The 20,711-nt window shown below is 40.2% G+C and overlaps 1 protein-coding gene across 1 annotated transcript; it reads right to left on the minus strand.

The window, feature by feature from the left end:
• Positions 1-2,290: 2,290 nt before the first annotated feature.
• LOC110688660 (protein DCL, chloroplastic-like) lies at positions 2,291-7,948 on the minus strand. The gene is made up of 3 exons (XM_021865394.1): positions 7,183-7,948; positions 6,575-6,689; positions 2,291-2,739 (listed from the first exon to the last, which is right to left on the minus strand). The coding sequence occupies exons 1-3, from the start codon at positions 7,551-7,553 to the stop codon at positions 2,563-2,565; spliced, it is 663 nt and encodes a 220-aa protein (XP_021721086.1). The 5' UTR covers positions 7,554-7,948; the 3' UTR covers positions 2,291-2,562.
• Positions 7,949-20,711: the final 12,763 nt, after the last annotated feature.

Here is a 20,711-nt window from a genome sequence, read left to right on the forward strand (position 1 = left end):
CATACATAACAAAAGTAATGAACCGATATATAATATAAGAAATCATTCTAAATATCGCAAAACACATCCTAACATCAACATACAAATCAACAATTTCATTAAGTTTTTAAAATTTTGCAACATATTCATCTTAAATGTTTGATATTTTTAATTAAACAAATATAAAATCTCTATATATAATTTAAATCTTATATGTATAAAATCTTAATTTAAAAATCTCTTTGATGACTTTGCCTGATCCAAAGGCCTTTAGTTGTTTATTTGGGTATTTTTATATTTGTTTAATTGTTTTATAAAATCTTAATTTAAAAATCTCTTTGATGAATATGCCTTTAGTTGTTTAAAAATCTCTATATATAATTTAATTTTGTATATAATTTAAATTAATTTGATGAGTCTATTTTATATGTATTTGTATTCCCCGTCCCACGGTCATATTTGTGTCTATTTGAGCTCTTAGGAACTATTTTTATTACTAATATACGTTTTCTAGTGTTTTTGTAGAGTTGGTATTATTTTGTAGGAATTTGCAGATTTATGACAATTCCCGAGCTTATTGAGCCACTACAAAGCATTAGAGTTTGATCGTATTTAATAACCAAGTATTTGAGCCAAGATCGAGTTAAAGGATATTAATTCGGTGATTAAGGGCTCGATTTGTGAAGAGGTCTAAGTTCTATACAAGCTAGAACACGGTCCAACCAAGAAAGGAGAATTGGGCCAAAGTTAGAAGCCCAATCTCAAGTCTGCGCTAAAATCCAGGCCGCGAGCTTCAGCATGACGCTATTTTAGTTATCGGGCCTGCAAATTATCGGCTTGCCTGACTTAGTCAGTTTTCATTGTTAGGAATAGTAATTTGAGTTTTAGTGGGATTAGAGAGTTGACTCAAACTAAAACTACTTTTCCTTTCTTATAAAAGGAGGGTAGTAGTTTTAGATTAGATAGGTTTTTTATTAAGCTTTTTATTCTTTAGATAAATCTTCATGCTTTACTTTAGTTTAGATGATTATTATTTTACGTATTATTGTTTTACGCAAACTACAGTTTTCCATATTAAGTTTTAATATTGCTCTTCTTTAGTTTTTATTATTTTTGTTTCCGTTAATTTCTTCTTATTTAATTTATTTGATTAATTGTTCTCATTATGTTTAATTTATATGCTTTGATTAGTTTAGTTTTAATTATGAGTGAGTAGTTAATTTCTAGGGTTGTGGGGATCCATGAATAATATGAATGGATAATTTATTATTGTTAATTGTTAATGTTTTAGATTAATTTCCTATTGATTGATATAATACTATGCAATTAGATTTGGCCAGGTTTAATTGTATGAGTTATCAATATTGATTCGAGATACGACAGATGAGAATTGATGTTTACGCTTAGTTTCAACAGACAGGTTAAATGATAAATGGTTAAGTCGAGATTTGAGAGATGCGATTTAATACCGCTAGGTTAATTCTGTGATTATAATGCGTAGCGAAAACCCTTTATAATCTGGTTAATTTATGCATTGTCCTTCATCCCGGAATATTATTCATTGGTAAACTTATGCCCTATGTTTTTAGTTTATTGATATTCTCTTAGTCTTATTTGCTCAGTTTAATTAGTCCCCTTAGATTAATTCACATAAATTCATACTTGTTACTTGATAATTTAGATTATAATAATTTATTAGGAATAAAATAACATTGTTTTCCTATAGATTCAACCCTACTTCCCTATCTATTTTAGTTAATGGTTTTAAAAATTACTTTTGATTAGGTGATACGACTAGATCCTGTTAGTGTGACCACTTCACATGATCACATATAAGGCAATTAATTAAGTAATAGGGGTTATGATGATGAGTACATGGGGTTACTTAAATGAGAAAAATGGGTTACTCTCTTAAATATGTGAAATTATTTTTTCATTTTTTAAAACAAAAGAAAAGGGATTACACGAATGAACAAATAGGATTACTTATTTCTAAATTACTTGATTTTACTCGTATAATGAATTTGGGTTACTATTATGGACAACATGGGGTTACTCTTATGAAAAAATGAGGTTACTCATACATATATATGAAGATTACTCTTATAAACCAATGTGGCCACACCGTGTGGCTAGCCACATACAAGAATTACCCTTGTATGAAATATTAGAAGTATAATGATAATAAAACTCAATATAACAATTTTATTTTAAAAAATTTATCAAAAAATCGCTTACTTAAATCATATGTGTCACAATAATAAATAAAAAATAAAAAATAAAATAAAAATAAAATAAACAAATAAAACAATAAACAAAAATGCCGCTGCTAAAAGAGCTCCAACAAAAATTGGAAAACTAGATATTTGTGTTGAGGTAGAGGCCTAGAACAAAATGTGCAATGCATCTTTCAGCCTAAAGCTCCACAATTCCACATTCCACGGTGTGGTTCAAATTTTACAATATGTATTACACTTCAAAAATCTTTACTACCATAATTTCAGTCATAATACAAATATATTAACATTACAATGAAAGTGACAAAATCATGTAATTGGAAGATTCCAAGTTTCATTACCAGCTTCACTCATACCGTCTACGCCGTCGAAAATGCTTCAGAATAAAGCTTTCTGCATATAGCGGGTAATTTTTCCTGATGAAGCCCTTAATGCATTTCCAGTACGAGAAGTCAATAAGCTCACCATCTTTGCGAACTATGAACATACACCGTGAATCTTGAAACTGAGGATGTAATCCAATCTAACAACCAATTAAATTTTTCATCAGCAAGCAGCAACCATTGTATTTTGCTTCAGTACAACTCTAAATGGAACACTAGCCTAAAAATCAACACCTGCTTTTCGTTTGATTACAAGGTTGAATGGACTATTGATCAAGCAACTTATAAGGAATCTAGTCCGAAAAGAACTAAGAGACATGGCCTACAATCTTGAGCTCAAAAAAGAAATAGCCTAAACAGAAATATATACGTAGTATTTGAAATCTTCCACTACTTGTTCCTGCCCGGCCATACAACCAATTCCTGGGCTTTCAATCCTTTTTAGTTTAACACTATTCACGAACAACTATTACACTGATGAAAAATAAAAACAAGGAAAAGATCCTTATATTATGCAATGGGTTCTACAGCCTATCTTCAAAGCAACTTAGACATTTGACGGTGAGATCCTTCCTATGCCTACATCTCAACTACAAATCGAAAGAACTGGCATATAAATCCTAGGATTGCCACAATCTCTTAACACATGGACTAAACACAAATAAGCACACATCTGACATCTCCATATATGCTTCTCTACAAACTTCAAGGTTGAGCCAAAGAGCAATTACAGTAGTATAGCAAAGTATCCTTGTGCTTTACAAGGAATGAACTCGACTATTGTCTGCTAAAGAAAAAAGTTCCAGGTGCTTCAATGATTATTGTAAAGAAGCTTGTAGAAACACCAAAAACGACTTAATACAATATCTGTATATTGCTGTAAAAAATGTTCGATGGTAACAAACTACCAATATTTCCTGCCATAGGAATTATTTTTTCTTCATTATATTTTTGCCATGACTTATATGGACTTCCCTAAAATACACCTGATATAATAGAGGACTGAAAGGTTTTTATAATGTGGCCACCTTGTCACCCATCCTCTTAAATAAAATATTAATGCCATAAACAGTCATTTTCCCTAAATACACTAGGCCTAATCCACAGTATGACGAAACCTAAGATAAATTACATCAGTTAAAATTGATATGTTAACGTTTCAATCTTTTTTTTTACCCTATCCACACTCATTTTATCCAATCTTAATTTCATGAATGGAGCAATTAGAAAACCATCAATTATATAACCATATCACTAACAAGCCTCTGACAGGTTATTAGGTGATGTGCACTCTGCAGAAACACACATATTTTATAAAATAGCCTCCAATATGTAAAGTTCACAAAAACATTGATATTGAGATGTCAATTATTGAAATTCTAGTTCTATAAAATTCATAAAATAAAAATTATAAAAAATTATATTAAAATAAAGGTTGCGCTTCAATCTCAATAATAAAATGCAAAACCACTAAAATAAGACCTAAAATTATTCCCTAATAATAAAACATGACAGCCGAGCCAATGATAAGATATGACAGTCTAACCAAAACAAATAGGATTTAAAATCAGTTTATACATTGGTCAATTCAAGAATTTAAACCCATTGGTAGGATTAATTTTCAGCTCACAAACTCTAATATAAGCTATCAAGAGCTAATAAAAGCATTTGATTAAGAAGACAGTAGTAATAATTGCCATTCTTTAATGAAACAGCCCCCCATCAAAAGCACAAATTGTTGCTAGTGATTAGGTGATATGAATTCATAGCTAAATTGTATCAACCTCCAAACCATGGCTTCGCCTAATTCGTTCATGACCTTTCCTAAACCAATGCCCACTTTACATCCTCCAAACAATGTAAATTTATTTTCCTAAGGCTAAACATTTGGTTATATAAAAGCATTAATAATGCTCTTCCAAAGAATATGAAGTTCATCATTCAACAAGAATGAGGAAATTTAGATAGCGTGCTTTCTAGAGAAGCTCAAAAATAAACTAATAATGGGTTATATGATTCGGCTATTCAAAACTTCCGCAACCTTAAGTGGGACAGAACAAATATAGTCTGCATAGCCTAAAAGAATGAAATGGCAGTAGTGCACGAAATAAGTAGGTACAATCACCCTCACCCACCCCCCCCCCCCCCGGCAACACACACATACACACTACAAAAAAAAAAAAAAAAAAAAAAAAAAAAAAAAAAAAAAACCCTTAAACCTGCCGGAATTGGTAACTGAGCAACTAGCCTACCTACTACATCAAGTTTCAGTTCTCCATTGATGAGAATTGGCAAATATGTGACTGAGATAATTAAGACAAAGTAGCAACAATTATCACCTCTTTCATTATTGGAAAACATTTCCTCTGCAATTCACCTTAAATTTTGTAATTGGGCACAACAAACGGGCCTCTTTAAGGAGTAACAACACAGGAAGCTTGAGCTATGTGGAGAGATGACATCTCATGGAGCATTAATGCTCTAATGAAGCTTAACGAAATTGTCTGCCTCGTTGTGGACCCTTTTGTGACCTCAAAAGGTTAAAATTCTGGATAGATTAAGGGCACTACAAATAAAGTAAATTAATTACTTTTCCTACTAAACAGAATCTGCTTCACCCTCATTGGAAGTCATTGGCTTGGCTCACAGTATTTAGTCACTGATATAACTCACTTCAGCGATAACTGCATAAGATACTTTCACTAATTTCATCAACTTTTGAGCTACAACTCTACAAGGAGTCCCTACAATAACTAAGATGGGTGGCTTCAAGTATACAAGAAGATACCTCAAACAAAGACAACTAGCTCTTCAAGAAGAGAAGCAGCTTGGAACCTTTCATTCCTAGGACTTAAAGACTAACTTCGCACTTGTGGCAACGTATGTTAGTCTAATACGGGGTAGAAGCTTACTTTCTAGGTAAAAGTTCAGTTTAACCAAAACTTGAAACATGATATTTTGTTCTAATTTCCCCTAATATAAGAACAATCATTACAATATGACACATGATAATTTGACACCGTTAAAACAAATAATTTAAAAAATAGTTTGAGTCAACACAATGTTCCTCCCCATAAATAAACACAGAACACTATGACTGATACTCCTTACACTACTTTGTTTACCCACGATCATTTTGGATGATGCACTAAAAAATAAGCTCCAACTCAATATCCAATAGAGGTATTATTAAAATAAACAAATAAATAAATATATAAAGGTAAGCATAAGACAAGTTAGTTCTCATAGACAGACTCATACATTGCTACACCACTAATGCTAGTTGTGGGAGGTAAATAATCTGATCCCATATTGCATCAAGGAAGCCAAAGACATGCATAGCTGAAAATAATGTTGTGTATGGATGAGAAAAATGGAGAGAAAGAAAAAGAAGTGAAACTAATAGTTGTGTTTCCTGAATTATGATACAGAGTAGGAGATAGGAGAATGAAAATGGAGGTTTTTCAATCTCTTATCCATCTAAATAAAATAAACACTCCCAAAGTTGGAAAGATTTGACGGGGAAACACAAGCTCACTTCTTCCTCTCCATCACACCCTTCCCCTTCTATCTCTTACTTCAGCTCCCCTTCCTTCCTCCATTGTTATCAAAACACATGATAACAAAGGCAAAAACCAAATATTTTAAGAATTGTTTTCACTAAGTTTTAACAGAGCATGCTAATAACCTTGAAGACCACTTATGCACGACATATCACTCTCGAATACCCCACAAGCATATTACACGAAAAAAGGCAGTGTAGTCCATAATTCCAAATTCAAAACTATCGAAATAGAATAAAAAATATAGAACAATGTTCACTTCAATAAAACAAACAGGTTAGATTAGACGACTCAGTAAGCCGCCAAGGAATGTGGGTTTAGGGCAATTTCTCTCGTACGAGAGAATCAATACTGAACACAAAGTAAATTTTCATAAGCTGAAAGAGAGAAGATATAGAAGAGAGAGAATTACAGTGATGTAATCAACTCCACATCCAATTTTATTGTCACATTCAGGGTGATTCGGTAGCAACCTCTCCAAAATCATTTTCTCATGCTCAGCAGTCAATCTATCACCACTTTGGTATCTGATTTAACAAACACGATATTAGAACTCTTTACAAAATTCCCAAAAATTAAATAGCAAAAACAATTAAAAACAAATAATTCATAAAACAAAAATAAAATATTTATGAATTAAAAATGAATATCCACTATCTCCCTTTTGAAGGTCAAAATTAATCCAACATATCCAATTACACAATTACTTGAACATCATCAAACAAAATAACAAATGGTGTAAATAATCACAAATAAAATCAGAAAATAAGCATATTTTTTTCGAAATAGTCAGTAATTATTACGATACTACCCAAGAAAAAATGAAATAGAAAACCAATATTCAACAGGTAAGCATGAAAATAAAATATACCCAATACAGTATTAATCAAACAAACATACCCAATTACACATACACTTAATTAGATTAAAAAATAAAAAATAAATAAATGCCATGACAAACTTAAGGAAAAATGGCGGAAAATATCAAAATTCAAACATGAAAATTATACTAAGACTTACTTTCCAGAATGAAGAATCATTCTAACAAAGCCAACAAGAGGAACAGTATCCTCTAAAATCTGGTCTTCCCAATCAACCCAACTCTCTCTTTCCGCAACCCTCTCATAATTATTTTCTCCCTCTAAATTCTCGGTATCGTCTTCGACAGTATTATCACCGTGCGATGGAGGAGAAACAACCGGTTTCCTCAACAAATCAGGGCCGTAGGATTCAGGGCTACCAATTTTTAAAGCGCAACAACAACGGCGATGTTGAATTTGGTGAAGATAAAACGATGATGGAAGAGATAAGGTTGAAGAAGACGAATAAGAAGAAATAAAAGTACCCAATAAGTTAATATTGGAACTACTAATACTGCTAATTAATGACATGATTCGTATAGTGTTGCGAAAAAATGATGGAATTTGGAGAAGTGGTTGATGATTGTGGTGCCACCCTGGTTCAGCTCATGGCGGTGGCTAACAGGGTGGTTTTGAGGTGAGAGTAAAGAGAGGTGCTAACGGTAATGGTGGTGTTGGTGAATTGTGAAAATATGGACAAGATAAAGGGGTATGATTGAGCTCTCTGGATTTCTTGATAGAGAGGATTTGCTATTTTTTTCTCAAATTTTTTTGTTGTAATTTTTGGGTTGGGTTTTGGATGTTGAAATAGATTTATGGGCTATCTATAATGAGAAAATACAAAACATGCTATGCAAATAAGAAGGTATTTGTGTCATTTCACTTACTCTCTCCGTCCCAAAATAATTGAAACTTTTGATTGTTTTTTTCACAATGTAATCATAAAGCATGTTGTTAGATTGGTATTAATATAAAGTTTCATAACATAATTTTTAGGAAATTTTGACTTTTGGTACCTTGAAAATGGTCTCTATTGACTTTTGGTACCCTCTAAAATTTTATTTTACTTTGGTACATATCAAAGTTTAAAATTATAGCTTTTGGTACCTCCATCTAACTTCTATTACGGTTTCCGCTAGTGGAGCCCATCCATCGTCTTGCCACCTTCACTACTAGCCCCCCTCCCCCTCCCTGTGCTGCCAATGACCCCACCCGTGCTGGAGCTGCAGTGAAGTTTGCCATTATTGCAGCCAAGAGTAGGAAAGGAAGGGGGTGGGGTCGCCGGCGCCGAGGGAACGTTTGGCAGCCGGCACGGGGAGGGGGAAGGGTGGCTGACGGGGAGGGGGGAGGGGTGGTTGGGATTATTTTTTTTAAAGTTTTTTTCTTTTTTATTTAAATAATTAGATATTGGGCCCCACTTAACAGAACCCTAACGGATTATATAAAGTGGTACCAAAATCTATATTTTGTAACTTTGATAGGTACAAAAAAAAATTTAGATGGGTACCTAAAGTCAATAAAGGTCATTTCCGAGGTACCAAAAGTCAAAATTTTCTAATTTTAAAAATAATTTTCATTAATATTAATTATATAAAAATAAAGTCAAATTAGTGTATCGACATGTGTGCAAAGTTCATTGTGTCTTTTATTTTGGAACAGAGGTGTTTCGGGGTTTTTTGATATGTTCTGCGGGAGAGTTACAATTCCGAGAATGCCCTTCACCGCCTGTACCTGCAAAACCATGAAGTCTCCGGTTGGTTGGAGCTCCGCCTCCGACGATCAAGTAAGTTACGTACAGGAGGAAAAGAGTGCGTAAAATAGTGAAATTACTTCTCACGTAATGGGAGAATTCCCCAATTAATATTGCTCGGGTTTGGTGTAAGTAGTTAAGAGTGTATTAAATATCTTGAATTGAATGCCCATTAATGAGGATCCTCCCCACTATTTATAGTGGGGAATCTTGGTTCCTCATTTAGGGTTCACTGGACACGTGTCAGCAGGGGATTGGAGCCCTGCTAACCAATGGCTGGGGGCCACGTGTCGCTCAGCCATAGTGCCACGTGGCTGGACACGTGTCAGCAGGGGATTGGAGCCCTGCTGACCAGTGGCTGGGTGCCACGTGTCGCGTAGCCATAGGGCCACGTGGCTGGGGTATTTTTTACTCCCAAACATTTGCACCTCTCAGGTGCTGACGTGGCAAGGTGCCACGTGGCGCCTGAGAAAATATAATTATTTTTTTTTGAACCTCTTTAGATTATAACTGAAGGAAGAGGAGGGAAAAGCAGAAGGGGAAGGGTCGCGACTCTTCGCCTTCTGAGACAAACCCTATAAATAGGGAGTGGCACCCTCGAGAGCTCATTTACAAACTTCGCAAAATTTCTTGAATTTTGAGAGCATCCGGTATTTGAGAGTTGAGAGCAGACGAAAATTTGGTAGTTAAGAGCAGCCGGTTTTTAGACCGCCTGTGTTGTAGCGAGCAAGCAAAGGATTTTCGTGAGGGTACCCAAGAGAACTCAGCCGGTTTTTAGACCGTCTGTGTCTTTGCAAGCATCCCCAAGAAATTTCTTGAGGTTTTAGCAAATTCTCCGCTCTTCTAGGTACCGTCTCTATTCCTTCTCGCTTTTCCATGTATTTCCGTTTGTGTCTTATGCTTGTCTTTTTATTTATTAGTCCCATAGGTAGATGGACCCTTTATACCCATACCCGGAACATAGTTGTGGACTCAGCCGGTCAATTAATACGACTGAGTCTAAAACTGGATTTGCCGCCTCTGATCTTTGGAATTTCCCCTTTTCAACGCCTATATCGACCGACTCTGTGTCTGTGCAGGACACGATGGCCAGAATTAGGGGAACAACTATGGACCCCAATTACAGAGGCGGGGACTCAAACGAGTTGTCGCCTAAGAGACAAGCCCCGGACGAGGTGGCTAGAGAACCATCCGGTGGCATTCCCGCCACCCCAAGCGATAGCATCCTAGGCTCCTACAACGAGGAGTCTTCCCCTGCTCAGGAGGCTGAGCTTCCAGGATCCGTCAACGAGTATCCCAACTCCCCATCCGGCTCTGATGCCGGTCGCATCGAAAGCAGTAGCTCTAGCTACCTGACCAAGTCTGAAGATAGCGAGGAGGCGGAGAGGCAAAGTAGAAACGACCCTCTCATGATTGTGTGTCTCTTAAAGACAGGGCCCTCATGCGGTCTTCCCTAACAGAATTCATCACCAAGCGGCCACTTGGAGAAGGTTACAAGTTGTCCGTACCAGGGGAGTATGGAACGGTTGTATGGGAGGACGACCAACCCAACGCAGACAGCTGGTTTGGGTGCTATGAAGCGGCTTTCCTGGCCGGGGTCCGCTTCCCTCTTCACAACACGATAAAGACCATTCTTAGGGGGTATGGCCTAGGCGTCTGGCAACTCACCCCTAATTCTTGGGTGAACATTCTCGGGTATATCGCCGCCTGCGAAATGCAGGATCTCAACCCCGGCTGGGAGGCGTTTTCCCATATGCATTATTTAAGTAGAAGCCCAGGCGGCTGGAGAGCCTAGTACACTTTGACAACTTATCCTCAATACATGATGACGCTGGATAAGCCGTCTAAATGGTCGGACTGGAAGAACCGGTTTTACCTGGTCAAAGCTCCGTCTGAAGAGGAGAACAGGGAGTTTCGGACCTACAACCGGAAGCCAGAGCTTTTTGGGCAGAAGTGTCGGCTGCCCCCAGTGCCGGACAATGATAGGGAGGCCATATTGGACTCCGGATTTTTTGAACTAACCTCTTCCACTCTCTCAACCGGAGAGATAATAAGGGTGCCCAAAAACTAGGTGCCCAAACATGAATTCTTTAAGGACGAGTGCTTCTTGTCCGCCTGCGGGCTTAGCAACATGTTCGAAAGACGTAGGTTACGAGCCTCAGCCGGTTAATTTTATGCCGGCTAACACTTTTCTTTTGATTACAATGTGCGATATTATTATGATCTTGACCGGATGTATTTGTGTTTTGCAAAAGAAGCAAAGAAAATGTTGCCCACCGCCAAGACACCCGCTAAGAAAGCTTCAGATATCCGGAAGGAGAATCTAGAGAAGAAGCTTGCCGCTCAGGCGGCTAAAAAGGTTAGACAGCGCCTGACCTTTTTATTTGTTACTCATAGTGCTATTTTGGCTATTTCTTCACCTGACCGTTTGTGACTTTGTTTCAGGATGGGAGCAAAACCCCTCGCTCCTTGAAAAAACAAATCCGGCCACGACCGACTGTTGAGGAACCTGCACATAAGGTGCAGAGGACAGCTTCAACCGCCCGGATTACTACCGGCGGTAAAACAATAAAGACCCTAGGCGGGGCTAATGCTGAAACGACCTCGAAAGAGGTCACCCCAATAAGGACCACAACCGGTCCATCTTCTTTTGGGGGCCAGAGAGCTTCCCAACAAGGTACAAACCCCTTCAACCTCACGCTGCTTGACCTACCCATGCGGGTTAAGTCATATTCTCAGTCTCAGTTGGGAGATTCTCCGATCAGCCGGCTGTCCGTAGGCGGAGCATATGCAGCTTTCTCACCGTCTGTTTCTGGTGCAGATAATTCTCCACGCTGGCCGGATGCTGCTCAGTATGCCCGGGCCATGCTGAAAGCCGTCCCCTGGGACGAGAAGGAGGCGATTCCTGGAATCAATACCTTCAATGCCGACCGTGTAATGGTCGACCTGGCCGATGTAAGTTGATGAGGACCCATCTGGCATTTTATTTGTAGTACGCTCATCCGGTTTTTCTACTAATACCGGCTATGTTGTTGCAAGCACTACTCCGCGTGGAGGGGCTCAAGAAGGCCTACATCCGCAAGCAAGAGGAGGTAAGAAGAACCAAACGTTCTACGGATGACGCACATAGCGTTGCCCACTATTCAATGATTGTGCATGACTTAGAAACTAAATCTATAATCATGCAACAGGCGGATCAGGTCAAGGCCCTCCAACAGGCCCTCAAAGAGTCCAAGCTCAAAGTGTACCAGGCTCTCCAGACTTATCTTCGAGTCATGTTGTATGATGAAGAGGCTAACTAGGAGGCCGTGCGGCTGGCATTGGATTCTCTTCCAAAACGCCAGGGCAATGCCGCCTTATGTCATGAAATCTACCATCATAGAATGAGGAGAGCTTACAATAAAAGAGTACACAAACGACCCTTGAAAGTTATGGACTTTGTGTTATGAAAAAGGGAGGCAACCGGTAGGGCCAATGAGCAAGGCAAATTGACACCTAATTAGGAAGGTCCCTGCCAGATTTATGAAGAAGTCAGGGGCAACACCTACCGCTTAGAAACACCAGACGACAGGAAGCTAGCCATAACTTGGAATGTAGACAACTTAAATAAGTACTACTTCTAAGACATGTAAATTTTTTGTAAATGAAAAACTTATAAATGAAAGTTGTTTTTTATTTCAATTTAATTTTATTTTATTTAATAACATTGTTAGATGCACCTCTCTATGGGAGCACCGCTTGTGCGATTTAGGGGCAGCAAGTCTAAATAAACCGTCTACTCTCTTAAAGTAAGACATTCGGCGACATCCATCCGGATGACTTTGCTTACAAAGAGCATCTCCCATTTGGGTGACACAATGCTTTATAAACTTATACCTCAAACTGACCAATCGACTGCCTTAACAAGGACTAGTCCATAGCCGTTTGATCGTGAAAAATCTAATATAGGACCTAAAAGGCTTAAGAAACCACGTGCCCTAAGGGTACCAGGCGGTGGCCGACCATTATTCCCTTTTAGATTTAAAACCCAGTAATTTGTTAATTACAACATTATGAAATGTCTTTAATTAGTCAGGGGCAATACAGATGGTGCAAAAGCGCAGCCTTCCCTATGAGATGAAAAAACGTCTTTGTGAGTTATCTTTCATGGAAAAGTTTGGTAGTAAACTTGGACGAAAGACCCAGGCGACAAGGAGTGGTTCCTTATCCAATGGACAAGGTGTTTAGGGTAAAAATACCCTATCCACATGGACCAATCGCGTGCTGACACGTGTCAACATCAGAGAGTTTCTGAGATAACTAACCCTCTGGTGACACGTGGAACTATAACCTATGAAAGGAGAACTGATCTCCTCCCACTATAAATAAAGGAAAATCCTCATTTATTACACATTCATAAATATACACACAAAAACCCGAGCAATATTAATTGTAGATTTCTCTCGGAATTCGAAAAAAAAAACATTAACATTCCTCACTTTTATATATCCGGATACATTCTAACTAGATCGTCGGAAGCGAAACTCCACCCAACCGGAGCTTCCGTGGTTTTTGCAGGTACAGACGGCCGACGCGCATTCTTGGAATTGTTACTCTCCCGAGGGACTCCAAAAACCCCGAAACATTTGGCGCCGTCTGCGTGGAGAGTACTTCTTAGATGGCTTCACAACAGTCTGTACCGCCTGTTGATGAGAACCGGCCTTTGGCCGGATTAGAGGTCTATACAGACCAAGACAGTGGTGACGACCTTGAAGTCGACATTTATGTGGCCCCAGACGGGTCATTCAGAACAAGACGCACCCGTTCCAAGGAAACAAGGGAACGGGGCAAGGACAAAGCTGGTCCAAGCAACCCAACCGTCAAGGCGGATGGGTAACCCCAGGCGGCGGAGGGTGTTGCTCCTGTTACTAGAGACGAACTCATGAAATTCATGACGAGTTTCAAAGGAGAAATCAAGGACCTTATAAACAAGTCAACTGGCACCAACAAGGGTCTGTCGGCCAAGAAGCCTTCTCACTATGGGAAGAAGCACGTAAAGGATCGTGTGCCTACTGCTCACCCTAAACCAAAGGGGGCGGATGGGCCCATGATCGACCTTTCAAGGCTTCATTTCCCTGAATCAGGGAAAAGGAAGGTCATCCAGCAAGTTCAGCCGGATGGATAAAAAATGACTTACTTAGATGCCCGGATGTTAACCCAACAGAATAGAAGTCAACAGTTGTCTAAGTCGGCCTCAACGTCGACTTGACCAAACAGTTTCCAGAATACTTCAATGAAGTATTCGGTAACAAACCGAGAGAGTCAGTCACGCGGCTTGTCCGCCCATACTGTCCCTTAGTTTATCCAGCCGGCTCCGCATGTGCCCTAACAGCCATACATGTCGTATGGATCACCCTACAAGCAACCGGCCCTCTTTTGGGGTTAGGCGACACAAAATGTCCAGCCAATGGACTGGCAGCTCCGGTTGCTAAACCTCGGGAAACAGCCGTCGGGCTTTCTCCAGGGAGATAACCGAGGCGGCTCATCCTGCCAAGGTTAAAAAAGTGTTGGTTGGAAGCTATGATGGTACCACCAACCCAGAATATCACCTAATGTCTTACACCAACCTTATGTACCTACAGGGGTTGGATGACGCCGCCTGTTGCCGATGCTTCCCGACGACATTGAAGGTATAACCCAATGATGGTTTGGCAATCTGCCAGCAGGTTGCAACAATAACTTCAAGACGTTTGCATACTTGTTCGCGTGCAACTTCTTTATGAACATCCCAGCCAAGAAGACAAGTCTTGACTTGGGAGCTATTCGGCAGGGAGATAGAGAAGGGCTAAGGTCCTATGTCAGGCGGTTCTATCTGATGAAAATTCAGATTCAAGGGTGACAAGGGTTAAATCGGTCGCTACAATCTAACTCTCAATCAAACAATACTTATACGAACACCCTATAACCAAGTACAATGGAAAATAAAGGTTCGGTCCACGAGGAACGAGAGTAATTGCAAATCAATCTAAAACCTAAGCTAGTTTGAAATCAATGGAAAATGGTGTTCTAAAATACTACTAAAAAGATGGAATAAATCAATAAACTAAGACACTAGGGAGAACGGGAATTCACCAAACCATCGGTAACTACGCAACAAGGAATCATAGAGACAAACGGGATATGCAAAGACTATATGTCTGATCAATATCGTGCGATAGGAAGACAACGGGCAATACTAAGCTTGGATTTCTCATGCACTCAACATTACTCGATACATAATCAAACCACATTCAATAATGAAATACTCAATTCACAATCTCTTGTTCAATCCAAGAATAACATGCAATCAAATTCAAGATTCTAGGTTATCTACTCCTATTATAGTGAATTAACATGCAATCGCATTCAATCAATTTAATCACAATCCGTTTATCGAAATCAAACCTTAATTGCGTAGATTACCTAGGCCGGGTTTCATCCCGAAACCCTAGCTAGGAAACTACTCACACTTATTCATAATCACAGCAATAATAGATTCCATAAACATCATAGATCTAAACATAAATTCTGATTAAAGAATAATAAAGCTAGATTAATAAACAAGAATGAATAATACCAATTGAATTGATGCGAATCAATGGAAAAGTTTAGAACCTTGATATCCGTCGTCAATGGATAATACAAAGAATCTTCACAAATCTTGCTTCAAATCAATCCAAGAAAACTAAAATCACTAGAATAATCTTTAAGAAAACTAATGAATCTCTAATACTAAGAACGTTCTCCAATAGCTCTCTACAAAGGCTCTCAAAAACTATCTCTAAAACTGTCTAAAAACGCCCCTTAAAGTCGGGCCTTATATACGCCTTCTAATTCGGAGAAGTCAAGTACGCGGTTAACCCTGGATCAGCACGGCCGTGCTACATATGGCACGACCGTGTTAGCTTGTCAGTAGCTAAACCAGATTTCTTCTTCAATTTGGCACGGTCGTGCTATATATGGCACGACCGTGCAGCTTCCTGGCACGGCCGTGCTAAAAATGACATGGCCGTGCTGAATATGCTGAAGCTGATACGGGCACGGGCAACATCTAGCACGACCGTGCTAATGGCTTGCACGGCCGTGCTGGTGCGTGGATACTGACACGGCCGTGCTATTGGCTTGCACGGCCGTGCTGCCTTGCCTGGGGCTGCTTGCTCATAGGCCAGCACGAGTGTGCCTATGGTAACACGGCCGTGTTGCCTGTGCTATGTAATCAATGCACGACACTTGAACTTCCTTAACTCCTCGGACTTCGGTCAAGGCTAGCTCGGTTACGCATCAAGGGCTTGGGATCCGACTAAACTCGGTTGATATTACCTGAAAACACATCAAAAACAAACCGAAAACCCGTGAAGCACGTAATATAGGGGACGTAAGCATAACAAGGTAATAATCGTCCAAAACGGCCTCAAATATATCCAAAATCATCCTAAAATATGCTCTAAAGCGCGCCCTAAAGAGCGCTTGTCAAAACCCCCTAAGCTACCCTTTTGCTAGTCCTCGAGCAAAAAGCAAGGGAAACACACACAAGACTAAATAAACTATGCCATTGCATACAAATCAAATTAAGCACGGAATGAAATCAATGGATCCTACTTAGAACAACCATGCACGGAATGAAAACTCACTCAAACAAGCAACGAGACACACAATCCAAGATATCGTTGATCAAAATGCGAACAAGACCTAAACCAAGCATAGAGAACAAAGAAGTCATGCTTCCCTCTAAACCCAACCAAACCGGCCACGTCCTCCCCTTTTGCTTCGAATCACCACCCTAATTGGCCCCTCGTGATTCCTCGAAGGAACCGGAAAAAGTGATGTTTTGAGGAAATAATAAAGGTATCTCGACATCTCGATTACGCATAATCTTTCCATAGGGTTGAAAGGTATCTCCCTCCACCGTTTGAGAACCGAACACCTCTAAAGTCTAAGGGTCTTAAAGGGTTGCAATGGATTGGCAATGGGTAAGGTAGGTGAAAACAATTTAAAAAGTGGGGTTGATTCCTAAATGAAGCGCAAGAATCATAAATCTCAATAACAAAAGTTTAAAAGATGTAATTCACATTCCATAATCTCATTGATTCACATTCTTACACATCCCAAATTATCCATATAATACACACTCAAATGACCCTTTTCAAACTTCAAAACTTTATTTATGTGTCCTTGCCTTTTTCACAATTCGGACGACTTTTCTCTTCTTTTTTTTTCTTTTTAGATTCTTTTTCTCTTTTTTTTTTTTGCAAAATGACTTTCACATTACATATTTACAATTAGGCTCACTTTCACACTTGCTCAACCCAACTATCAATCATTATTTCTTAATTAGTAAACAATAAGCTCAACAAACCTATCTAAGTAAACGCTTCACAACTAAGGGTTGGTAAAACATTGGCCATCGGGTTTGTAACACGGTCAACCAAGAATGGAATTAAAGCTCAACATGGTTAGCAAGTAAGATGACGTAAAAAGAAAATCAATTTGTAACAAAACAAAAGGAACAAAATAAGAAAAATGAAAAAGGGTGCCCTCTTCCTCCCTTAAAAGTGTCAAGTCGGTCTCGGGAGCTACTAGTCAACACAAAGATCGAAAAATGCGTAATCAAGGATCCAAATATGCCACTCAACAAGAATGATGAAGGCTAGAACAAATAAACCTCACGGGATCTAACAAATAAAGCAACTACCAATCAAGGGGATCAAATCCACAACCGGGAAGCGACTCCATCTTACCACAGCCCAAAGGCATAGAGTTTCACATGACAAAAGTGTTCTATCCCTACCCTTCGCCTAGACTCGTCTACATTGATCAACAATAGACTCAAATTGTGTATTCATCACTGGCTTAAGTGGAAATAGACATCCCATACACATTCATTCACATTTCGAATCCAACATGAACAATATTCCAAAATTTTGCAATTAGACAAGTTTATTATGATCCAAAAACATAGGAAAAGACTATGAGGCATATCATATAAGCTAAACCACACATCCTCATAGCAGAAGCTTTTCCTATCTATCACAAACATATGTACAACTAAGCTAACTAAATAAGTTGAAAGGCACATAACGAGGCATAAAAATCACATAAAATCCCAATCGACAAACAAGTGATCGATTGATATCAACATCAACGATCCCAGGTTCCTTAGAACCGATCAAACATCCTCGAACCATTCAACTTCTTCCTAAACTAAACTATCCTAAGCACACAAAAAAAAGAAAAGATCTCACCAAATTTGCTTCCCGGGAGCTCCAATTAACGGCCATAACATCGTTCTTCAAACTCATGCCGCATCTCGAATGTTCCCAATCTGCAAAAAGGAAAGACAAACTAGAAAACAAGTTAAGGTTAGTCTAGGAAAGCAGTAAATCTTTTTGTATTTTTATTTTTTATTTTTTTTTCAAAAGCAAATAAAAAAAAAAAAAAACTAAACTACCTACCAAAAATCCAAATCCCTAAATACAAGTAAGACCCCCCCAAGCTAGAATCAAACATTGTCCTCAATGTTTACACATCAAGGGCTTACAATGGTAAGGAGAGGGAGGTAACCAAAGGGAAAGGGATCACGAGCTAGGCGCGCCCGGGCCATAAGGGAAACGGGAGGCCATATCATCAACGCTCCTCTTCAGGTCTCTGAAGGCGGAGGTCATATCCTCATTCGACCGGTGCAAATCGGCTACCTCGAGCTTCAAATCATCCATTCCTTGGCGGAGCCAAGCGAAGTCTTGCGCCGGGATCTGTTGGGCCGCATCCGGGCCGCCCTCCTCGTCATCATCATCATCATCAGCATCATCACCTCCTTGGCCCCCGTTGGCCTGCTCATCCCCCTGGTGAGGCTGGGAACTGCGGTCTACATACTCTGTGCCTCCGTCCTCGTGCCAGGCGAAGTCGGGGTCGAAGATCCAGTTTTCCTTGTTGTAAACCACCGTCCTCTCCGGATCGGGCAAGTAGGCGTATGGCTTGCTTGCGACAAGCCACAAATAGCAATCCGGCTGGGATGTCCCTTCAAGCCACTGCATGGCTCTCAGGGTGCGCATATCAAGCCTCGTAGTGCCTAGGATAGCCTGCAAGTCAGAAAAATCAATCCCATTATATTGCGCAAGAATGGTGATCATGCCACCGATAGTAATATCACCCCTACCCCGGGCTACACCGTCGAGGTGGTCTAGTAACCACGCTCCCATGTCTAGACGTCCGTCCCCACGGGTGAGGTGCCAAATAAACTGTAGCTCCCTAATGGCGACTACACCCGAACTATCTCCTCTAGCAAATATAGTAGAGGAGAAGGTCCTGTGGGACAACCGAAAGGCGGGATTTACGATGGAAGTCGCCTTATCCCTACGGGGATCTCTATCCATCTTCCCCGTGATTTGCCGCCAAAACAACCCGGAGTTGTAATGTTTTGAGTGGCCGTCCTTAGGACCATATTTCAGGTCGGATGTCCACCCAAAGGCGACATTAACTTGTGCCACCGACATTTGAATGGTGCCCAAGTTCATTAGTTGAAAAGACAAGTACCGAGGTGAGTTATGCTCATCCCGGTGTGATTAGGGGATTTTTATCCACCAATCACCGTCTGACAAGTGGACCAACCAGGTTCCGCCACGTGTCCTTCACTAAGGCCAACAGGAGCCTGCCACGTGTCAGTCACAGATACGTCCTCTACGGACCACTTAAGACACGCCACGTGTCCGCCCATGCCAAATGGGAAAACCGGCCATCAAGGCCCAGTCCAGTCTAGAGGCCCGGTCAGCCCTAGGTTTACCTTAAACCTAGAGAGTTGCACGCTTCTCAAGGCTATAAATACTCGATTAATCCTCATTAATCAGGGAATCGAATAATAAAAAGATCAAGCAGAGAAGAACAGAGTTATTAACAACCGGCTAATCTCGCTAACGACGCAGATTACCAACACTAAGCACTCTCACCTGGAGAGATCTCATTACTTTATTTTCTGTATTAATTACTCCTTAATCAGGTACTAACTTGACCGTTGGAGGCGGAGCTCTCAGGAGTCTCCGTTATTTTGCAGGTACAGGCGTCCGGTTCCAGTCTCGGAATTGTAACTCTCCCGCAGGACATCAGAAAACCCCGAAACATCTGGCGCCGTCTGTGGGGAGAGTACTTCAGAGATGGCATCCAAGTCTGTACCGACTCCAGAAGAGAGGCGTCCCCTAGACGACCCTCAAGTTCAGTCGGACCATGATACCGAAAGTGAATTTGAAGTTGAAACTCATACAGCTCCAGACGGGACCCTAAGGGCCCGACGTACCCGTCATACCGAAATGAGGGAACGGGAGTATCTTCAAACAGGAAGCGAGCCAGCAGGCGCACCGCTTGCTCGGCAACAGCCGACTGATGGGTCTGCCCCCATCACAAGGAACGAACTCATGACCTTCATGAGGGACTTCAAGGGAGAGATCCAAGAGTTGATCAACAAAAAACCGCCTGCTTCAGTCAAAGAGCAGTCGGCCAAGAAACCTTCCACTTCACTGAAGAGGAAGCCAGTTCAAGGGCGAGAGGCGACTCCCCATCCTAAATCCAAGAAGCGGGAGCCATCTGCTCTTGATTTCACAAAACTCCGTTATCCTACGGGAAATAGGAAACCGGTTCGTCATATTCAGGCGGACGGGTCAAAGCAAACGTTCACAGATGCTCGGCACCTGCTAGAGCAGAAGAAGAGTGACCGATTATCAGAGTCGGCTTCTACTTCAAATTTTCAGGACAGTTTGCGAAATGCCTCGATGAGGCATACTCAGTCGTACCATGAGAGTCAGTCAGGCGGCACCTCCCGTCAGTCCGGCTTTCATAGTGCCCAGGCGGTACCAAACTTACCATTTGTGCCGCAACAACAGTATTTTATGCAGCCACCTCCATTTGGTGGACCTGTAGCAAAAAACGTCCAACCT

This window comes from Chenopodium quinoa, unplaced genomic scaffold (assembly GCF_001683475.1).
Source record: "Chenopodium quinoa cultivar QQ74 unplaced genomic scaffold, ASM168347v1, whole genome shotgun sequence".
NCBI lineage: Eukaryota > Viridiplantae > Streptophyta > Magnoliopsida > Caryophyllales > Amaranthaceae > Chenopodium > Chenopodium quinoa.

Bases quoted from the DNA above. Each gene is read 5' to 3' on its own strand.
- LOC110688660 (XM_021865394.1), bottom strand. From the start codon at position 7,553: ATGTCATTAATTAGCAGTATTAGTAGTTCCAATATTAACTTATTGGGT. The intron at 6,690-7,182 runs GTAAGTCTTAGT...TTGTTAAATCAG, and splicing joins ATGATTCTTCATTCTGGAAA to ATACCAAAGTGGTGATAGAT. The intron at 2,740-6,574 runs GTAATTCTCTCT...ATTGGTTGTTAG, and splicing joins GTGGAGTTGATTACATCACT to ATTGGATTACATCCTCAGTT.